This window comes from Oryzias latipes, chromosome 6 (genome assembly GCF_053564925.1).
Source record: "Oryzias latipes strain Hd-rR chromosome 6, Olatipes_Hd-rR_3.1".
Classification (NCBI taxonomy): domain Eukaryota; kingdom Metazoa; phylum Chordata; class Actinopteri; order Beloniformes; family Adrianichthyidae; genus Oryzias; species Oryzias latipes.
The window spans coordinates 8,284,884-8,305,866 of NC_136242.1; the positions used below are offsets into that span (position 1 = coordinate 8,284,884).

The 20,983-nt window shown below is 44.3% G+C and overlaps 1 protein-coding gene across 4 annotated transcripts in view; it reads left to right on the forward strand.

The window, feature by feature from the left end:
- Positions 1-5,355: 5,355 nt before the first annotated feature.
- Positions 5,356-20,983, forward strand: part of LOC101171906 (Golgi apparatus protein 1) — a 36,434-nt gene continuing 20,806 nt past the window's right edge. For 2 of the 4 annotated variants that reach the window (XM_023955567.2, XM_078948352.1), the window contains exons 1-8: positions 5,356-5,884; positions 13,776-13,805; positions 14,733-14,819; positions 17,863-18,078; positions 18,658-18,861; positions 19,232-19,303; positions 19,480-19,666; positions 20,009-20,223. In XM_023955567.2, the coding sequence (XP_023811335.1) occupies positions 5,552-5,884; positions 13,776-13,805; positions 14,733-14,819; positions 17,863-18,078; positions 18,658-18,861; positions 19,232-19,303; positions 19,480-19,666; positions 20,009-20,223 (1,344 nt within the window). In that variant the 5' untranslated portion in view covers positions 5,356-5,551. The remainder of the gene's footprint in view (positions 5,885-13,775; positions 13,806-14,732; positions 14,820-17,862; positions 18,079-18,657; positions 18,862-19,231; positions 19,304-19,479; positions 19,667-20,008; positions 20,224-20,983) is intronic. The other 2 variants (XM_023955566.2, XM_023955568.2) reach the window with 1 other exon arrangement.

Sequence of the window (20,983 nt, forward strand, 5' to 3'; positions counted from 1 at the left end):
TTTTTAATGACGTGACCCTAAAATGACTTACTGATATTAGATAAGTCAGCAGATGATGGATGTGAGCAGCTGAAGGGCTCGGTTGGCCGCGTGTGGGAACGGTCCATGGGGAACCAGGGTTCAATTCCAGGGGGCGCCATGAGCTTCATCCAGTGGACACTACTGCCTAACTATGAAGCCACATGGAGACTCAAGTCTTGGTCCCCCTGTGCCGGTCCCCATTCCAGATCAAATATAAGGTTCATCCAGCATAAGAACATGACGGCGATAATCGGCTGAACGGTTCCACCATGGCCCAAATCAACCCAACAGGTTAGTCTTTTTCAACCACTGCCTGAGGTCCATAGTCACATCACCACAGGCATGGCTCAGGCTGAGAAGGCTTGCTCTAGTGTCTACAAAGGTAAACGATGTTTGAAGGAATCTTCTCAATGATCAACTGTATGGAGTGACCTTCTCCATTATCGCTACAGAACAAAACTCTAGACCGTCACTTTTCACATACATCACCTTTTGTCTAAGCCAGGTGGAGGCTCAGTGAGCTGCGTGTAGGACTGGTGCAAGGGCAAACCATGGTTAGTTTCTCAAGGGGCATGATGAGCTTCATCTTGGGCAAGACCCTTCACGCTACTGCCTCACCATGCAGGCAAAGGGGGACCGCGGCAGAAAACAGATTTGTTTTGTTGTGGTTTGGTAGGGACCTGCTTTACCCACAGGGATCCAGCTGGGAGTTGGAGAAAAATGAAAGGAGGGGAATTCAGAAATCTCCTCTTTTAAGGCTAAGGTATTTGTTTGTACTTGCATTATGGTATTATCAGAGATGACACTTCATAGGACTACAACCCTTTTTTTTCTTAGACTGAAAGGATTCAATCTCTGCATTGAAAGACTTTTGTCTTGTTAATGAACAATGTGTCTCTAACTCTAACCAACCCACTGCAGACAAACTTCTACTGAGTTTTCTTTGGTTTCAGAGGAAGAAGAAGATGCAAAAACCAATCTGTTAAAATATGCTAACGCTAAACTCTTCTCAGGCAGTCGAGCAGGCCGGCCAATAATTGAAGGGTTAGTGGTTCGAGACACGAGTGGGCAAGACACTTCAACCTACCTGCCTCCAGTGTGTCTCCACTGGTGCGTGAATGTCCCAGTGATAGTCAGACATTGGCAGCCCCAGGGCCACAGTCTGCCCCATGGCAGCTGTGGTACATCAGTAGTTAGCATCAGCAAGAATGAATGAATGATGGAAACATTGGAAGAACTTTGAGCGTGTGGACAAGCGCAGATAAATCCAACCCATTATTATTATTATTATTACAGTTATGTAATGTTATGAAGTTGTAGTGCAGTAGACCAGAGTCACTGTTTCACAGGCTGGGTGTGGTATTGTCATACAGGACACCTGGGTTGGCTTTCCACGGTGTGTAATAAACTAAAAACCACATCCAGTGTGGGTCTTTAGGCAAGACCCCCCCACACACACACACCCATCAGGGTCTCCCTGAAAAAAGCATTTAACATTCTCAATCATGACATCCTACTTTACAAACTGGAAGCTTATGAGATAAGAGGACTAGTGCTAACTTGGGTCAAAAGCTATTTAACGGGAAGAAAACAATGTGTCCAGATTGATGAAAATACATCAGAAACCAAAGAGATAAGTTGTGGTGTCCCACAAGGATCAATTCTGGGCCTGCTGCTATTCAATTCAATTTACGTAAATGATATATTCAATGTTTCAAAGCTTATGAAACTCATATTATTTGCTTATGACACACATATATTCTATTCTACAGACAATCATAGGGAACTTATCAATGTGGTAAACACAGAGTTAACCAAAATAAAATTATGGATGGATTACAACAAATTATCTTTGAACCTAGATAAAACCAAAGTGATGTTTTTTGGAAACTACAACGCAAATAAATAGCTCTCAAGTTAAATAAATAATGTCTTGATTGAAAGAGTTACAGAAATCAATTTCTTAGGGGTTTTTATTGATAACAAACTAAGTTGGAAGCCAAACATCACACACATACAAACTAAAGTCTCAGAAAGTACTTCAATCGTGAATAAATCTAAACATATATTAGGATACAACAGTAGATATTTATTGTACTGCTCCTGAATATATCCATATTTCACCTACTGTATAGAAATTTGGGGGAATAATTACAAGAGTTCACTACATCCTCTCTTTTTACTTCGAAAACGAGCCGTCAGAATTGTACATAAAGCCGCATATCTTTATCATACAAACAATGTATTTTATCAATCTAGACTTTTAAAACTGCATGACCTTGTGGATTTTTACACTGCGCAACTTTTATACAGAGCCAGTGGGAAATCATTACCATTCAATATCCAAAAACAGTTCTTAGAAAATGAAGGAGGTTACAGACTGAGAGGATGTAGGAACTTCAGAATCAGAATCTTTTATTATCATTCTGCAGTGCACAATGAAATTTTTTCCAGCAACTCTCTCTCTCCAACAATATAAAAAGATAGAATAAAATAAAATAAAGGATAAGCAGCTATATAAGACATAAATACTGTACAGTAGAGTGGGGTGAATATTGCACATATGAGTGGGTATTCCACATATAGATAAATATTGCACACACGGCATGAATATTGCGTACATAGTTTTAAAGTACAGTCACAGCATTGTCAGCTGTGTGCTGACAGGGGTTAGTGGGTTATGTTAAGTCTGGGGGGAGGGGGGGGTGTAGTCGTTGACCCAGTTGTGTGATGGGGGGTGTGTGTGTGTGGGGGGGGGGGGGGGTGGACCTCACTGCTCTTGGGAAGAAGCTGTTCCTCAGTCTGTTCGTGTGGGTTCTGACAGTTGATGTCCTTGATCAAATTGATAAGAACCACAAAGAAAAGTTTCTGTGTGTCGGTGTGTGGCACCAAACTTTGGAACGGGTTCAGTAATGAGCTCAAAAAATGTTCAAATATTCAAGAAAATGTATAAAGAAACTCTTACTTCAGGATATGAAGATAAGAGGATTTAAGGATCAACAGGTGTTTGAATAATTCCAAATACATGTGTGAACTTGATTGTGGTGAAATAATCAAAGCTATTTTAATTACAACCAATGAGTATTAAATTGTAATGCACAATATTGATTACTGAAAGGATTGAATTGCAACCAATAAGCTATTGATTTTGTTTACCGGTACTTGATCTTCAATGTGTAGCAATAATTACTGGTTTAATGTGATCATATGTTCTAATGATAATCAATTATTATTACATATCGGTTACTGTTTACTGAAATCATGAATGAATCAATCATTTCTAGGCACTGGATTTTGTTACTTGAAGAGAATTTATCTGATCAGAACCGGATTTAAAACACTGTAAAACTATCAAATGAATGAACTCAGTAGGGGTGGGATTATATAAGCTTGCTTCTTCCCACTCCTTTTCAAGCAATAAATCAAACTCTATTTATACTGTAGCACCTGGGGGTTAGCCCCGCCTTCAGCCCCTAAGGCTCATGGGAAGTGGGGAGCTTAGGGTGAAACCTTGAGTCAGAGGGCTGGAAGCTGAAGTGACGCTCCATGCTGTTTGGGCTGTATGTGTGCTGGATTAAACAGGCTTGTTGCTTAAAAGCTAATATTGCCTCTCTCTATGTCTCTTCCAACCTGAGACTGTTCGAGGTCGTGCAGTGTATGGGGCACGGACAGATCTCCATTAGAACCACTTCCTGAGCAGTTGGCTTTCACTATCCCACTAAAGTGATGGTCCGTCCGTCGTTACATTGGTGTCAGAAGTGGGATCCTTTGCCACTGCTCCTCCACAGAGAGCCACACCATGGAGAGCTACGCTGCGGGGACTGACGCCATTCTGGAGGCAGTTCGTGAGAAGGGAGGAGAAAGGGCGACATCAACTCCCTGATGGATTGAGTACCCACCGTCATCTGCAGCCTGGCCTTGCCCGACGCCAGCGCTAGACCATCTTTCTTGACCAGACTGTGATGACGGTGTGCAGCCCAGCTGAACCTTCACGACGCAATGGCTCAACAACGCTGGAACCACACCTGGCTCAGGTCAACCTGGCGACCGGCCATGAGGGCTAGACGCCGAAGGGGACTTCTCACACACCCAGGCCTGGCGTTAGAGGGCACTACACTGCTGGACCTCCCACCTGCGGAGCTGCGAGACCTGTCAGCGCGGACAGCAGAGCTTCGCTTTGGGGAGGAGGGTTTGACGAAGCAGACCCTACAGCAGCCGTAGTGATGAAGACGATCGCCTGGGATGCCTGGGGACCTTCTGCTGCTGGTGTGCAGCTCTTCACTTGGAGAGAATCTACTCCCCCATGGTGACGTGCACCCTGATGGTGGTGCTTCCACAGAGGCGGGGACTGGTTCTCCTGGCTGGGCACATGCTGGCATGGAACTGTGTCAGTTGCAGATGTGCTAACCCAGCCAGTTAAGAGGAGGACTGTACACGGTGGCGGTCGAAACCCAGGATTGTGCGAAGGAGTCTCCAGCCAGTGTGTTCCTGTGTTTTGCTAATTGTGTTGTGTTGTTCAGTTCTGCAGTTATGTGAGGGTTGTGGGGACACTAACCCTCTTAGGTGGGGGAGGTGAAGCGACCTGGGGGTTAGCCCCGCCTTCAGCCCCTAAGGCTCATGGGAAGTGGGGAGCTTAGGGTGAAACCTTGAGTCAGAGGGCTGGAAGCTGAAGTGACCCTCCATGCTGTTTGGGCTGTATGTGTGCTGGATTAAACAGGCTTGTTGCTTAACAGCTATTATTGCCTCTCTCTACGTTTCTTCCAACCTGAGACTGTCCAAGGTCGAGCAGTGTATGGGGCACGGATAGATCTCCATTAGAACCACTTCATGAGCAGTAGGCTTTCGCTATCCCACTAAAGTGACGGTCCGGCCGGATCGTTACAATACTTTAGTTAATGATTACTGTATTTAATTAAGCAAATCTGATTTAAGTAACGTTTTTGTTTTGTTTTATTTTATTTCTTTTTTATCTATGCATTTCATCATTTCTGTAATGAGTTTGATAAATATGTGTAAATTCTTTATTGCTTTGACTACAATGCTTGAAATAAAACAATAAATCAAAATCAATCAGATCGCATGTTCACCCATCTACCCACTACTTGTGTTCAAATCCTAATGTTTTCATATTTGAGTCAAACTGGCTTAGAATAGAACTGCATTGATCTCACAAGAGGAAATGTGGTCATTTATCTGACAGGTATTGCTATTGTTATTTCTAGACCACAGAAACAGAAAAGGATTTCTGAATCAAGTTCGATCTGACATTTGGTCACTTTGATCCTGCTGATTTCTTCCGGCCGTTGGTTATGGAAAAAGAGGTCCTCGTGAAGACCTGGATGTGAAGCCACAGTGGAGAAATGAATGACACCAGTCCGTGAGCAGGTCGGACACGCGCTTGCTGACACGTCATTGAGTGTGTTGGAGCCTCGTGGATACTTCACGAGCAATCAGTTAGAGCGTTCGCGTGAACTTGATTCGCAGTGCTCAGATTTCCGAAAGTCCGTGGAGGCATCGGAAGGCAGTGAAGATGGCGGACTGTAGACGTGTTCCTCTGCTCCTTCGTCTTCTGTGCATATTCTTATTTGAGCTTCACGTCTTGGGAGAAAACGACCCCATCCCCAAATTTATCCCCAAAGGAGAAGCTAAAGTGCCGGCAGCAGTGGCTCTGGGGGGCGCTGCCGGGAACCCCGCAGCCGCAGAGCGGAGCCTCGGAGCCGCGGCCTCGCCGCCGCGTAGGCGCTCCGCCGGCTGGAAGCTGTCCGAGGAGCCGCTGTGCAGGGACGACCTGGTCCGGCTGTGCCCCAAACACACGTGGAACAACAACCTGGCGGTTCTGGAGTGTCTCCAGGACCGGAAAGAGGTTCGTACTGCGGAGTGGGACCAGTTGGGTCGGGAGCAGAATCGGGGTGTGCCTAGCTTAGCTGTCCACTAGCCTGGAGCTAGCTCCTGTTTATAAAGAACGTCACGTCCAACCCGTCCACATTTTCAGACGCATGTCGGCGGGAAAGTGTTTGACAGCCTCATAGCAGCGACAGCGGTTCGTCACGCGGAGTTCTGTGCTTCTGTGTTCGGGTCCGACTGGACTGAAGACACCGACCGGGACAGCTAGAAAGTTTGCGCGTTTCCCTTTCAGTGTGTTGTGCATGTGGATGAACGATCAACGGGAAACCAAAGGAATGCGGCCACGAGCTCCTGATCTGCCCACGCCGGCCGAGGGTTGGAGAGCCAGCCGTGGCGGGGAAACTGTCGCGGCTGCATCCTCAGCCCGCCACCCCGTGAGGACCCCTCGCCCGCGGTGGTGCCCGGTTTGAAGGTCTCAGCTCAGTGGCAGTTACTTCGGCCTGCTTTTAAGCGAGCCGGTCCTTGCCGGGCTAAACTCTGCGGGTGTCGGGTAGACCCGGGCACGATTCATTGGGTTTTCGGTTCACTTTAGGAGTCCCGGCAGGACTGATCATGTTGCATCGTATAACCCGCACGTCTGCTCAGTATGCCCCGTCTGCTCTGTCTGCGGCCCTGTATGCCCCGTCTTCTCTGTCTGCTCCGTATGCTCTGTATGCCCCGTCTGCTCTGTATCCCCCGTCTGCTCTGTATCCCCCGTCTGCTCCGTATGCCCCGTCTGCTCCGTATGCCCCGTCTGCTCCGTATGCCCCGTCTGCTCTATATGCTAGATATGCCCCGTCTGCTTCGTATGCCCCGTCTGCTCTGTATGATCCGTCTGCCCCGTCTGCTCTGTATCCCCCGTCTGCTCTGTATGCATCATATGCCCAGTCTGCTCTGTATGCTTCATATGCCCCGTCTGCTCTGTATGCTCCGTCTGCTCTGTATGCTCCGTCTGCTCTGTATGCTCCGTCTGCTCTGTATGCTCCTTTTGCTCCAACTGCTCCATCTGCAGACTGAAGCTGACCAAAAGCTGAGCTTGTGCTCTGTGTGTGTGTGTGTGTGTGTGTGTGTGTGTGTGTGTGTGTGTGTGTGCGCGCCTGAACACATCTATGGTTAACTTACGGTTTTTGTGACACAGATGTTACTTAGTGGTTTGGTGGGTTTGGTGCTGAAAGTCAGATTTGGGTTAGATTGCTGTCCAAAAGTTGGTCTCTCCTTCATTTGGGACAGAAGATTCTTTAGTCGTTTTAACATCCATTCTTCCTTTGGGCTTCACTTAGCAGCTTTTTTCAGGTCTCAGGGCTTTTGGACCTCCGAGTCTTGAGCTTTTTGAGAGACGAGTCTCTGGTCTTTTGTTTAAATCTTCATGCATCAAGACGTGAACTCAGAAACTCTCACGTCTGAGTCTCTGGTTTTCAGTCTCTGGCCACTTTATTGAACCATGCTGTTAAGAAACAGAGGCAGAATTGTTATAAGAGGACCGAGCAGAATGCAGAATCTCTGAAGTGATCTCTCCAGACCTTGAAAGTTTGGCCTTGAACTGAGACCAGTCACAACATAGCCGTTCTGGGCGTCATGTGACAGTTGTTTATTGGGCCTTTGTGCTTGTCCTGGTGTCCAAGCAGGCAGAAGAAAAGTGCTGTTTGACAAAGGTAGGGCTGTGCAAAATGACACATGAGAGCAAGTTAACAACCCAATAAATAACATTTATTTACCATGTTAGAATATCAGCTTCTGGTTTTCTTCTCTTAGGTAAACATGTGTTCAAGCAGAGTTTGTAACTTTCTTTCTTTTGCTGTAATTTTGCAGGTTAAACATGTTTGGTATCAGCTCATGCTGGATGATTCAGGATAGATTTTAGAGATTCTCAACGACAGCTGCAGTTAAGGAATAGCAGTCACCCTCCCTGTCAGAGATCCAATGTGGTTTCCTTCTGAACCAAGTCTTGTTTAACACACACGTGGGTTGGATGGCAGCAGGTTCTACATCTGGACTGGTTCTGTTGGTATTGAATGAGAGGCTGGGCTGCTGGCTGAAACTGATCACCATTTTTTGTCAACTATCACTACAATTGTTCTGTTTGGCCATTTGCCTAAAGATGTGATCAGTAGTTCAGCTTGCTGACAAATGTTTGCAGAAGTCAACACTTCCAGCCTTATGCGTTTGTTTCAGCTCAACAAGCAGCATCCCATCATTTGGAAGAAAAGAGGCTTCAGTTGTGCTGATCATGCGGTCCAAGCGCGCGTTTCTACCGTCCCTGGATGACATCACACATGCTGCTGTCCCTGATGGCCGTCTCTTTTTACGTCAGCTTATCCGGCTCTTTAATTCACGCAGTTCCACACCCCATCTCTAAGAAAGCTTTCTGAAAAACTTGGAGTTGCACCAAGCATGGTCACCATGCATGATAGAAACGTACAATAAGCTACGTTCACACGTGGGAAAGAATCTCTGCTCTGAGTGATTCTGTTCAGCAGCTTCATGTTTCTTGTGCTTTATCATTTGTCTAATTGGATAATAGTCTGTGTGGGCTTCAGAGGACGCTGCTTCCTGGGATCATTCCAAAGATGACCACAGAGTGTGTCCTGAGATTATACTTCTTTACTCCATGCATGGTGTAGAAGATCATAAATGATTCTAGCGTGTTTTTTTCCCTCTTTTTAAATGGGAGCAGAACATTTGCTTGTTTAGTGGGTCATAGTCACTGAAACCGCTGTCATCATTGGAGGATATCTCACACATAAAACATTAACAACAGCCAGAGAAGAGCTGAGCGGTAGGTACCAGGAATGACCCCAGGAACCTGTCAATCACATTTTACAGTGAAATGCTGTCTTAATGGTGAACTAAGACCAGCTTTGAAAGCGTTTATGGCATTGCTCAATGTCCTGAAAGAAGAGACTTTTAAACATGAGTCATTGCATTGTTGTGGATGTGTTCTGATGCGTAGTGAAGGCAGTGTTTCTCATGCTGAGCTGCTGTGGTGGAGTGGTTTGTGTGTGCGCGAGGCTTGGTTCTGTTTTGTTTCATGGTAGGAATTGAATTCATCTGCAGGCACAGAGAAGCGTCGATGGCGGTTCTTCAGCCTGTGTTTTGCTGGCGGCTGTGGTTTTGTGTACGCGGCCTGATAGAGGAGGCTCTGGAGCCTGAAGATCCAACCCCACCCTTCTGAAACATACTGCTGCTCTGTGATTTAGTAGAGACATGAACACTTTTCTTGTTATTTCTCTCTCCAGCTTAAAGCAAAGGAGATCAGTATCATTGTAGCCCGCTGATGGGTTAGCAGTAGGGCTGTAGGATTCATCTAACAACGATTCAATTCGTATCATAACTTGTGGTTGCAGATATGAATCATTGTAGACCTTGGTTCATCCTGAACGATCCGATTCTCTCCAGGACGTCTTTAGCATTTTCCAGATTCTTGGATTTCTTCCAGATCATCAAGTGTAAATGAAATCTGTGTCCAAACAAACAAGTCAACTAGAATGAATGTCAAATCCATTCACATGTTAGTGTCCTAAAGTTCAGCCTCTGTTTTTCCACATCCAAAGAATCTAAAGGGAACATTCTTAGAACATTCTAGACACTGGATGGTCACATGACTTTGCTAAAGTCTTTCCGCACATTAGACTGGAATGATGATTGATCTGTTTTTAAAGTCATCACATGTGTGTTGTCCGGTGTGATACATATTGTAAAATAAACCTGCGTTACCTCAATCAGAATGGTATTTTCCGTTATTGATTGTAATCGATGTATTTAATTTTGACATGATTTTATAATAGTTATACATCAGTTAGATGAACAACTTGCCTCAGACAGATGGATCTGGTTGGAGTGTAGGAATATCTATTAAGTCGATCAATCGTTACATCCCTGTGAAGGATTATGGGCAGACAAAGGCAGAATCTGAATTCCTCCCCTACCCCAACGTTTAGCTAGTTTCTTCAGGTTCAGACCACACCATGACATCATGAAACGCTGCCGGTCAGCCACGTTAGCGCGTAGCTGCCAGCGCTCAGAAAATGCATAACATCGATTTTATAACTTTAAAAAGACTAGATTTTAATTTACAGGACAGTTAAGACGTGGCGGATAAATGCAACAAAATGAATTCATAGAAACACTTTATTTTCTAAATAGAACAGGCATGAATTCACTTTGTATGGAACTTTATTAGAAGTACCTTTGTAGCATAGCTGGCGTTGAGCTGAAAAAAAGAGATTTTGGTGTCTGGGGTTGTAACTTCAAACTTGGAGCATCAAACCACAAACGGCAAAATCCATTTCAAGGCTGTTGCTGCCAAAAATGCTCTCCCGAGTGCTTTCTAGTGTTTCTCTTTATTGGATGCTCGCAAAACACCTGCTGCATTGTTCTGCAAACGTTGTTTAAGAAAGTTAAAGCAGGGAGAACAAAAATTTATTTGATTCAAAAACTGAATTTTGGAATGAAAAATTCAGAGATTCAGTTTTTTGGGCACATCGCCCAGCTCTTTATTGTGAAGTAAGGCAGAAACAGGATGTAAGCAACGGACAACAAGGCTGTGTGTGCTTCTGTCTACACTGCATATTAACTTTACAGACAAACGGATGGTGCAGGTTTGTTTGGGGATGTTTGAACAGTTTTGAATGACAGTAAAGATGACTTCAGGCGAGTAAGTCGAGCAGACCTGAAGACGAACGTCCGGTTGCTGTGAAACCAAAGGAAACTGAAGGCCATGTCTGTGGAGTACTGCAGAAACTCTTCTACTCACTACATCTGCGTCAGTCTCTTTGAAATCGCCGATCTCGCATGCCCTCATAAATGGGATTTTCCAATTTCCTCAAAATATAGATTTGAATTCTAAAGTATTAGAGTATGAGAATGGTTAGCTTAACCCTGTCGTCTACATGTCCAGATCTTTGTGTGGAGCATGTTGAGAGATATTCAGTGAAAATGTGGAAGGATGCTTGGAAAAAAGGACGGTGATGGAGGGAAAATGAAATGTCAGAAGCTGTTGAAAGACTGGGAGTACATTCGATTGGAGGTTCAGTGTCTGCACTGCCGAGCTGCAGAAAGCATGCCACGTTTACATGAGTGAAGCCATTACACTATTGTTGGCTGTGCAGTTCACAATACATGCTATTTAAATGAAAACACCTTTACCAGAGTGTTGAATGAAAAGAATAAAAAGGAATCCGTAACGGTCTTATCCAATTTAATGTCGTTAGGAATTGGTGGATCATTTATCTCTTTACATCATTGATATTAGCAGCTTTCTTCCTTTGTAAAATCCTCTCCTGCAGCTGTACACGCAGCCCGAAAATAAATCAGCTTGAAATTCTGGTCAATACCCGTCAGTAATATTAAAAAAAACCTTCTCGACCAGAACATTAGAGCTGCAGCCTCACTAAGATGTTCTGCCGTTAATTGTGCACCCATTCTGCCTCTGGTTGATGTCTGAGACCCTCACAGGTGCATCAGAGCGGAAATCATGACGGCGCCGTGGAAGCGGCCCAGAGCAGTGCCGGGCTGGATCTGTGTTTGGGGAGAATATTCCTGGTTCCACCACTCTGTCCACTGGGACGACTTTTAGGATGTGCACAGAGAGCAGCCAACTTCCAACATACTCCAAGTAGGGCTGGAGGATTCAACACTAATTTGAGTTTGGTGTTTTAGAGGATTTATTTTTGGGTAAAATTGAGATCTGTCCTGCTAAAAAGTTTGGTGACAGTAGCGCCAGTATCTGTAGAGCTATTGAGGACCTTTTTTATGAATCATATCTCTATTAAATTATATATGCAATAAAATAAAGATGGACTTTCTCACAAAATATTTATTGTAGCATGAATATGCTGACGATTCTTCACTACCAGTTCATATAAATGTAGACATTTATTCATTTTTGAGAGATCATTGATTTCTACAGAATGGTCTTTTCTTGGAGTTTGCACTTTGTTGACGGTCCCTTGGCAGCTGTCACACTGCTCTCACTGCAATTACAGCTGGAAGAGAACAATTCTCATTAAAAGGCAGAAAAAAACATTTTTTTCTTTTGAAATTCATTTGTAGTTCATGCTCTGTGTTGATACAAAATGATTGAGACACTTTTGACACGTTTGGACGTTTATCGGATGAGTTCTTGAGGCCAGAAGTCGGAATCCGTGAAGATCTTTGTAACTTTACCAAACTCACTTAGCTTAGCCTCCCTTGCTTCACTCCACTAAACAACTTCCAGGTGACTGGAAATAAATACATGTAAATGTGAAAATAAAAATACAATCCATCATTTGTTTTTCTGTTTTTCAATAAAGCAGTCTTTTTGTTTTTTTTATTGTTTGTTTTAGTTTGAGAATCGATGAAGGAATGATGACACAGATTCATACGATGGACTGAAAGTGAACCTGCCTGGTTGACCGATGAGTTTGATCTGTTATGAGCTCTTCATTTTAAGTTAAAGACCCACTCCAATGAAAAAGCTGTTTTTTAACAACTTCTTCTAGCATTTTTCTGATGACAGAGGACATATATAGAAGAATTTAGTATTTCTTTATTCAAATCGTGATGAATCAAGAGCGGATTAAATAATGTTGTTTAAAAACTCTTAAGTCGTGATGTAGAAAACTGCCATGGGCGGGCCACAGTCTCCCCTGCTCAGCTCCTTTCCTATCATCCACCTGCAGAAACACAGATCCATGGACGTCTTTGTTTTCCTGGTCTGAGCTGGAATCTGGATCAGAACAGCACAGCTGGATAGCTCTGATATTGCTCACCGTTTTTATTGCACCGCTGTACTTAGGTTGGGGTTTTAAAGGGCTGTAAGCAAAAGAATGATGGGAAATCAGTGAAGGCTTACTTCCTTGCCAACAGTCCACAACACGGTGGCAAGTTTCTCCTGCTGCCCTACAGAAACGAACACCCAGAAAACAACAAAATCAAAGTGAAGAGACCACTGGGAATGCTTTGAAAAGGGATCAGAAGGCGATTGGACTGGGACTTTATTGTCTCATATTAATGAAGACACTGAAGTGGTGTGAAAATCATAAGTGGGCTTTGATCCATTTCTAAACATGGCTGAACAGCAGTTTCATGAAAGGTTCCATGTGTAGCACGTCTTCATGCGTGTGTGTTGGTTTAGCAGGGCTTGTTTGTCAGAGGGAAAAATGTCACATTTAAGGACTGACACCGGAGCTTTCAGCTTTCATGTTTGTGCAGAATTCCCACTGAAAGCTAGTGTACAACATGCCTATCAGCCTGACATCAGGAGCATATGAAGACCAATACCTTCCTCGTCCAGATGACGTTTGAGTGCTGCGCCTGGTTTCTGCTGGCTAGCACAGTTAGTGATGTTTCTCATGCTGCATCCGTGTGCATGTGACATGTGTGGAAACATGTTCCCTCTCAAAAACCTATGGCCATTACAGCTGCTCATGCAGGTTCTCATCTTTTCCTAGAACAGCATTTGGTGTGTGGAGGAGACTGTAGTTTTGGATGAATTGGATTTGTCCGACTGCGTTGTTTGTCGTCTTTAATGTTGTCTGGTGGGGTTTGGCTGCTTAACAGCGTTGTTGTGTCCCAGCAGCTCATTGCTTCTTATGCATAAAGCAGTCGTCTGAATGGCTGAAATTCAAAAAGTTGCAGCTGAGACAGCAGAACCTATTTCATCATAATAAGTTTAGACTCATGGATGTTTGACAGCCAGCTCTGCACTTGTCAGGTTTAAGTACAAAACAGTCTTGGTAAGTGTTGTGTATTTGTCAGGGCTTTCGCATCATTTATTTTAAAGATCATCCTTTTAAATGACAGGATTTTTATTCCTGAATAGTCTACTGAATGGATTGCGAGTCGAGAACAAATCTTCATCTCTAACTTTTTCTGCTTTTCCTTTCTAGGAAACGGAAATTGCTGCCGAATGCAACCATGTAAGTTCACAGAATGGAATCTCTTTTCCTAATCACATGTGTTCATGATTCACTTCATGCCTTTCCATTTGTTGTGTGTCTGTTTTTATACTATGGTCTACTCTAAGAGAATCATTGATTCTGATTGGCAGCAGAATGTCTCTTAAGTACGAGGTGTCGAGGTGTCCATTGTCAGACATTAATGGATGATGCAGAGGTGATCTGTCAACCTCTTTCTATTTATGTTTAAATCATTTATCAAGCTGACTATTGGATGTGCAGTGCAATGCATTGCCACGGCAACAGCTACAGAACCTGGCTCTGTCTCTGCTGCCGGTTGTGTGAAGACAAACTATCGGAGGAAAGAGGTGTATATGCTAAATGTCATGTAAAATCATCCAAAGCATCATTCTTAGAGGGAATATTCACGTCTTTGTTTTTGTCCAGACGATGAAGATAAAGTTTGTCTCAAAGAATCAAAGTCCTCCAGTAGTTTCCTAGATCACTTTGATCGAATAAATATCCTCTATGAACATGGATCATTAAATGTTTCCGACAAACTATTGCTTTCATAAATTAAGAATAGAATTATGTATTAACTCATTAAATCTGTATCCAGCAATAGGGTAAACAAAACAGAAAAACAGACAATGAACTATTTAAAATTAAAGTCAACATTGCTTTTGGTGGTAAAATGTGATAGAGATCATCATAGAGATATTTCAAAGACAGATCTTTCTGCCGTCTTGCTGTCGTGATAAACTGGCAAAACGTCCGTCCACCTATTTTCCATGTTTCTATTGTTCTGGTTACCAACCTGAACATTGTTACTCATCACTGCTTTGGACTTTTTTTTTTAATTATGCTACACAAATGCTTCCGTAGGTATGAAATGTGATAGTGGACATTGCTGCAGTGTCTGTGTCTTCATGAGTTCTGTCCCTTCAGCTTCTATGGAACTACAAGCTGAATCTAACAACGGACCCAAAGTTTGATTCTGTAGCCGTGGAGGTGTGCAAGACCACCATCTCTGAGGTGAGGGGCTCAAAAAATCTGCTATTCAGCACACATATGGAAGTGTCAGGAGAGATGGTCAGGTGGACACACAGTCCTGATGGACTTGTACAGACACTGCTGTACAAGACGGTGATTTAGGTAGATGAATGGAAGCACACGGCTGTGTTTGTTCAGCAATGTTTAACTGAAGTTACCAATGATCCGCAGATTAAGAGATTTGTCTTTTACAGTGCGTTCCAATTATTATGAAAATTATATTTAAGTGTCAAAAAGATCAAATTCTTTGTTTTTCAATCAAACTGATGGATGATATTGTGTCTCTGGGCTCTTTGGATCACTGACATCCATCTCAGACACCTGTGGTCATTAGTTTTCCAGGTGAGTTCAATTAAAGGAAAAACTACCAAAGAAGGACGTTCCACATTATTAAGCAGACCAACATTTTCAAGCAGCATGGGAAGAAAAAGCATCTCTGCTGCTGAAAAGCATGAAATAGTTAAATACTTTGGACAATGTATAAAAACCTTGGATATTTCAGGAAAACTACAGGTGAACTTCGTAGCATTAAGACAGGGGTCGGGAACCTATGGCTCGCGAGCCATATATGGCTCTTTTGATGGTCACATGTGGCTCGCAGACAAATCTTTAATTAAACTTTTTTTTTCTTCATTAGACCAGTCCTTCTCGGGCGGGATGCGATGCCAGAGGCGCGCAGTAGTATTGATGCTTGGAGAGAAAAATCTGCGCCAGCATTATCAGTTTACTATTATCTTTTATTTGACAAAGTTTCTACCAGCCGGAAACCTGTGAATTGCCGTGCCTAAAACTGCGCGCTCCCGTCTCTGAGAAAGAGTGCGCAGTTGCGGGGACGGGATGTGTGAGGAAGAAAGCAGAGGGTGGGGGTGAGGGGTTGTGGGGACCGGCAGCAGGTGAATCGCGCTGGGATTGTAAAAACGTAAAACCCGCTGCCCGTCACTCACTGCAGCGTGTGAGTGTGTGTTTGGCTCACCGTCTGCATGTGATCAGTCTTTGTCATATCTAAAGAACAGTCAGACCAACCTAAGATCACGTTTAGAGTCTCAACGCCTGCGTGAAGCAGAAACTCACCATGGATCAACCAACCAGACTAGACCATCAGCAAAACTACCACTAGAAATACTCATCATTTATTAGCAACAGCACAACAATGTTATTAAAAATAATCCACAGACTTATTGTACTTTAAAAATGTTGAAATTACATCAAATACACATATTCATTTGTATATTTAGTTTTAAACTGGACTGGGTGGCTGTTGGGCCGCGTTAAAAGTTCTGGGGTTCATTGAACGCATCAAGCAGAGATCTGATTGGCTCTCAGTCCTGTCGCTCAGCCTGTTGTTAGGTAATTTGGACCAATGGGGTTCAGCTATGGGCCGAATAAGGGAAATGGGAGGGCGGAGCGGGAGCAGGGAAATATAAAGTTGGGAGAAGCGCTCTCGTCTCAGCGGGAGAGATTCAGGAGTTGCTGAATTTATTGTACGGCGTTTGTTGCGGTCTACAGTAACCAGAATAAAGAACCTTAAAAGAGGTTACGTCTCCGTGCCTCAGTGTGGGAAAGGGACACTACATTATTGTATGGCTCTTTCGAAATTACATTTTTAAAATATGTGGCGTTTATGGCTCTCTTGGCCAAAAAGGTTCCCGACCCCTGCATTAAGAGATCTGTGGCTGATTCAGAGACACGGGTTGGTGCAGATAAAGGCAGAACGAGGAAGGTTTCTGCCAGACAAATGCTTCAGGTTAAGAGAGCAGCTGCTGAAATAGCATTACAGAGCAGCAAGCACGTGTTTGAAGCTGCTGGTGTCTCTGGATTCCCACCAACATCAAAGTGTAGGGTCCTCCAGAGGCTTGCAGTTCTGCGTAGACCTTCTAGACCAGACGTGGGCACTGAGGGCCGCATTCCTGCATGTTTTCCAGCATACCCTGCTCTGGCATGTTCTAATTGGCTGGACACACCTGAACCAGGTAATCAGCCATGAGTAGGGAAAGACTATCTGGAAATCATGCAGACACACCGGCCCTCGAGGCCTGGAATTGCCCACCCCTGTTCTAGACGGTCCCCCTAAACACAGAAACAGCTGCAGTGGGCTCAGACTAATGAGTCCCATGCAACCCTGGATGGTCCAGATGGATAGAGTAGTGGGTGGTTGGTGGATGGCCACCATGTCCCCGGGACAGCCGTGTTTCAGTGGTAGGGCGGTCGATCCCTGATCGGAAGATTGTAGGTTTGATTTCTGCCTTGCCTGCCCATATGTCAAAGTGTCCCTGGGCAAGACACCGAACCTTGCCTCTGATGGCGTCCAGTGTTCATTTTTAGCTCTTCATGCATGACAATACAGCATCTCATGCTGCGAGGAATACCTCTGCGTCATTGGCTGATATGGACCTAAAAGGAGACGAACTGACTTATTTCCTCAACCTATTGAGAACCTTTGGAGCATCTTCAAGCAAAATGAGGGTGGGGGGCAGTTCACAAACAAACAGCAGCTCCGGGACAATATTCTGACATCCTAAAAGAAATTCAAGCAGAAACTCTCCAAGAACTCCCAAGTTCAATGGATGCAAGGATTGTGAAGCTGCTCCAAAATATGGGCTCCTATGTTCAAATGGAACTTGACCTATTGAGATGTTTCTGATTGGAATAGCTTTAGATTTCAGTCAATATGACTTCCTAATGCAGTAAATTCAACAAAGACTATTTTCAGTTCTTTAGAATCTGTCAAATGTTGTGGAACTCTGTTGTAATAATGTGGAACAGTGACTTTGAAGGTTTTTATTTAAAAAAAATACTGTTATCTTTAGGAGGTTTGTTCAATAACATCTAATATGTAGTCTAATGGCGACGTTTAGGATTTAGAAAAATGAATAAATATATCATTTGCATTGTAATTTGGAACGTGCTGTAGACTGTTTTAAACACTGAGAGCAAAGGGATTGTTGGACTGTCCTAAAAGGTACAATGATTAGTAGAAGCAGAACGTTTCTCAGTTCTTCTGCAAACTGCTGCTTTTCTTCATCAGATCAAAGAATGTGCTGCAGAGGAGCTGGGTAAAGGTTACCTGGTGTCATGTTTGGTGGAGCATCGCGGCAACATCACTGACTACCAGTGTAACCAGTACATCACCAAGATGACCACCATTATCTTTAGTGACTTCCGGCTAATCTGTGGATTCTTGGGCAAGTGTCATGATGACATCAACGCTCTTCACTGTGGCAGCATCAGCACCAGAGAGAAGGTACCAGACCAACACACACACGAGCTGCCAGCCTTTCTTCTGACCTCGACGTGCCTTTCCCACTGTGAAGGACAGCCAAGCCCTGCCCCACCAACACTCCCACCCACTACACTGTGCTACACCCAAAACACTTGCAGGATTTTTGCATTTGCAGCAAATTCTCCACATACTCTGATCGTTGGTGTGCAGCAGCCGACAGAAGTCGTGTGTCAGTTCAGACACTGGTTCTGTCTTTGAAGGACGGCCTGTCAGAGTAAGCTACACACCCAAGGTCATGAGCTCACTGTAGAGACAAAACTTGGATGGGAGGAGCTAAAATATATTTTAAATGTCAGTCTGCATTTCATTGTCTGTAATCTTCATGTTTAAAAACTAACTGGAGAGACGTTTTCGTTGTCCTCTTGACAGGTTTCTTTTGGGTCTAAAGGTTTCAAAGCTAAAGGGGAGAGAGGTTTTGACGAGGCTTTTTGATATTTATGTTACATGAAACCAAAGCAAACCAAATAGTGGTGAAATGTACCAGCAGAAAAACACAGCGTGGTCTGTGGCTGTGACTGCACTGTGTGACTGTCTGTGCAGGACATCCACTCGCAGGGTGAGGTCATCGCCTGTCTGGAGAAGGGTTTGATCCGGGAGGAGGAGGGGCAGCCAGGCGCTCACCACATCAAGGACGACTGTAAGAAGGCCATCATGCGGGTGGCTGAGCTCTCTTCGGACGACTTCCACCTGGATCGCTACCTGTACTTGGCCTGCAGAGATGACAGAGAGCGCTTCTGTGAAAACGTGAGGACGGGTTTCTCTGCAGGGGCGTTAGGGTTCTTCGACCTGGTTGGGTCAGCGCTTTCTTGACGTTCAAGTTGACACAGCTCTGCAACCTAAAAGCATTTCAGCTTGTCGTTGTTTTTTGAGGGCCAGGTAAAGGAAGTCTTCTGAAATGTGGTGCTCCACCTTGACTTTCAAGCCCGTTATATTTCTGCGCAAATGCATTAAATTACAGTTTACTTTCAGAATAGGATGAAGACTGAAAGGTGGAACTAAAACAAAAAAACCTGAAGTTTTCCAAAGCGTAGGGAGAAAACCAAAGTGCTCACAGTGAGGTGTTCAGCTGCGGGTTCTGTTGCTCTGGCTGATGTTGGCTTTTTGAATCTTTCAGACGCTGGCTGGAGAGGGGCGCGTGTACAAATGTCTCTTCAATCATAAGTTTGAGGAGGCCATGTCTGAGAAGGTACGTGCAGGTGGCTTCATCCCCTCGGTCTTGTTCACAGCGTCCACTAGAGAACGTTGTTTGTACCTCTGCACATATTTCTATCATTTCTGTTGTGAAGATGAAGTTGACATTGCTAAAACGGTGCATTTATAATGGATGAACTACTACACCATAAAGACTGTGCGTGTCCTCAGTGCCGCGAGGCTCTGACCACCAGGCAGAAGCTGATCGCACAAGACTACAAGGTGAGCTACTCGCTGGCCAAAGCCTGCAAGTCTGACCTGAGAAAGTTCCACTGCAACGTGGACACCAGCCTGCCGCGGGCCCGAGAAGCACGCCTCTCCTTCTTGTTGCTCTGTCTGGAGTCTGCTGTTCATCGGGGTGAGCGCCTCTTCCTTCTGCTCCTCTCTCTGCTCCTCATGTGTAAATGGCACATACCTGTTTACTCTCTTCTTAGCGGGCCTAAAGAGCTGTGCAGTCACAGTCCCATTCATACCCTGATGGCGACTCTACTGCCAAACTCTGGCACCAGCAGTGGGGGGTTCAGGGTCTTGCCCCTCCTTTTCTGCGAATTCACGGGTCCTTCTGGTCCCTAACCCCCACCAATATGGGGGAGATATTTTGCACCACGCGTCCCTCTCAGACAGTCACCTGAAAACCCTCGTTCCCCTTCTTTCTGTCTCTTTCTCCCACTTTTCTAAATTGTTCCCATGTGTGCTTCAGGTCGAGTCGTGAGTGGAGAGTGTCAGGGCGAGATGATGGACTACAGGCGGATGCTGATGGAGGACTTCTCCTTGAGCCCAGAGATCGTACTCAACTGTCGCACTGAGATCGAGACCCACTGCTCTGGTTTGCACCGTAAAGGGAGGACGTTGCACTGCCTGATGAGGGTCGGCCGAGGAGACGTGGGGTCCATCGAGCCCAACTGTCAGAAGGCGGTATGTTCTTTTCCTTAGTCTTATCCACTTTTGGGGGCAGAGTCTATGGGACTTTTGCTGTTGCAGAATAGTTTCTTTATCTTCTAAACTGATTTGGACTCGGTGCTCCTTGATCAAAACTTCTTCCAGTGAGCCAGCTGTTAGTACTGTTTCCGTTTTCTGTGGAAAGTTTGTCTCATTACTTCCCAGGGACTGAATTCTAGAAAGCCGCATAGCTTTGGTTGGATCCAGTCAAGCTGGTGTGGAATCGCACAAGAACAACCAAAACCTCTGCATGCAGCAACAGAGGCTCAGCATTTAATCATGACCCACGATTAAATAATCTAATTCATCTATTTTTAACCCACTAATTGCTATAAAAAGTCTTGTTTTGAGATATTTTCATTTAAATTTGTGACATTGTGGCTCAGTAAAAGAAATTACAACTAAAACCTGACTTTATATTAGTTTTTCTAATATAACAGACTTCCAACCTTTACTGTTACACCAACAGGTGTTTTTTTTCAATCTCCAATAAATAACAAAAAAACAAAACACAATATCAGGTTCAGTCTCAACTTTAACACACAAGAACTTTTCTGAGCAACCTGAAAATGTGGACCACAGCATTATTATTAATACCATAATATGTGTTGACATACTTCACATCTGCTATGGATTTATGATGACGACACCTCGTCGGGCTTTATCTCTTATATAACAGATATAATGTCATAGCTGTGGCGTTGAGGGCTTGTTTGAGTTGGTTCTGCTAAGGACC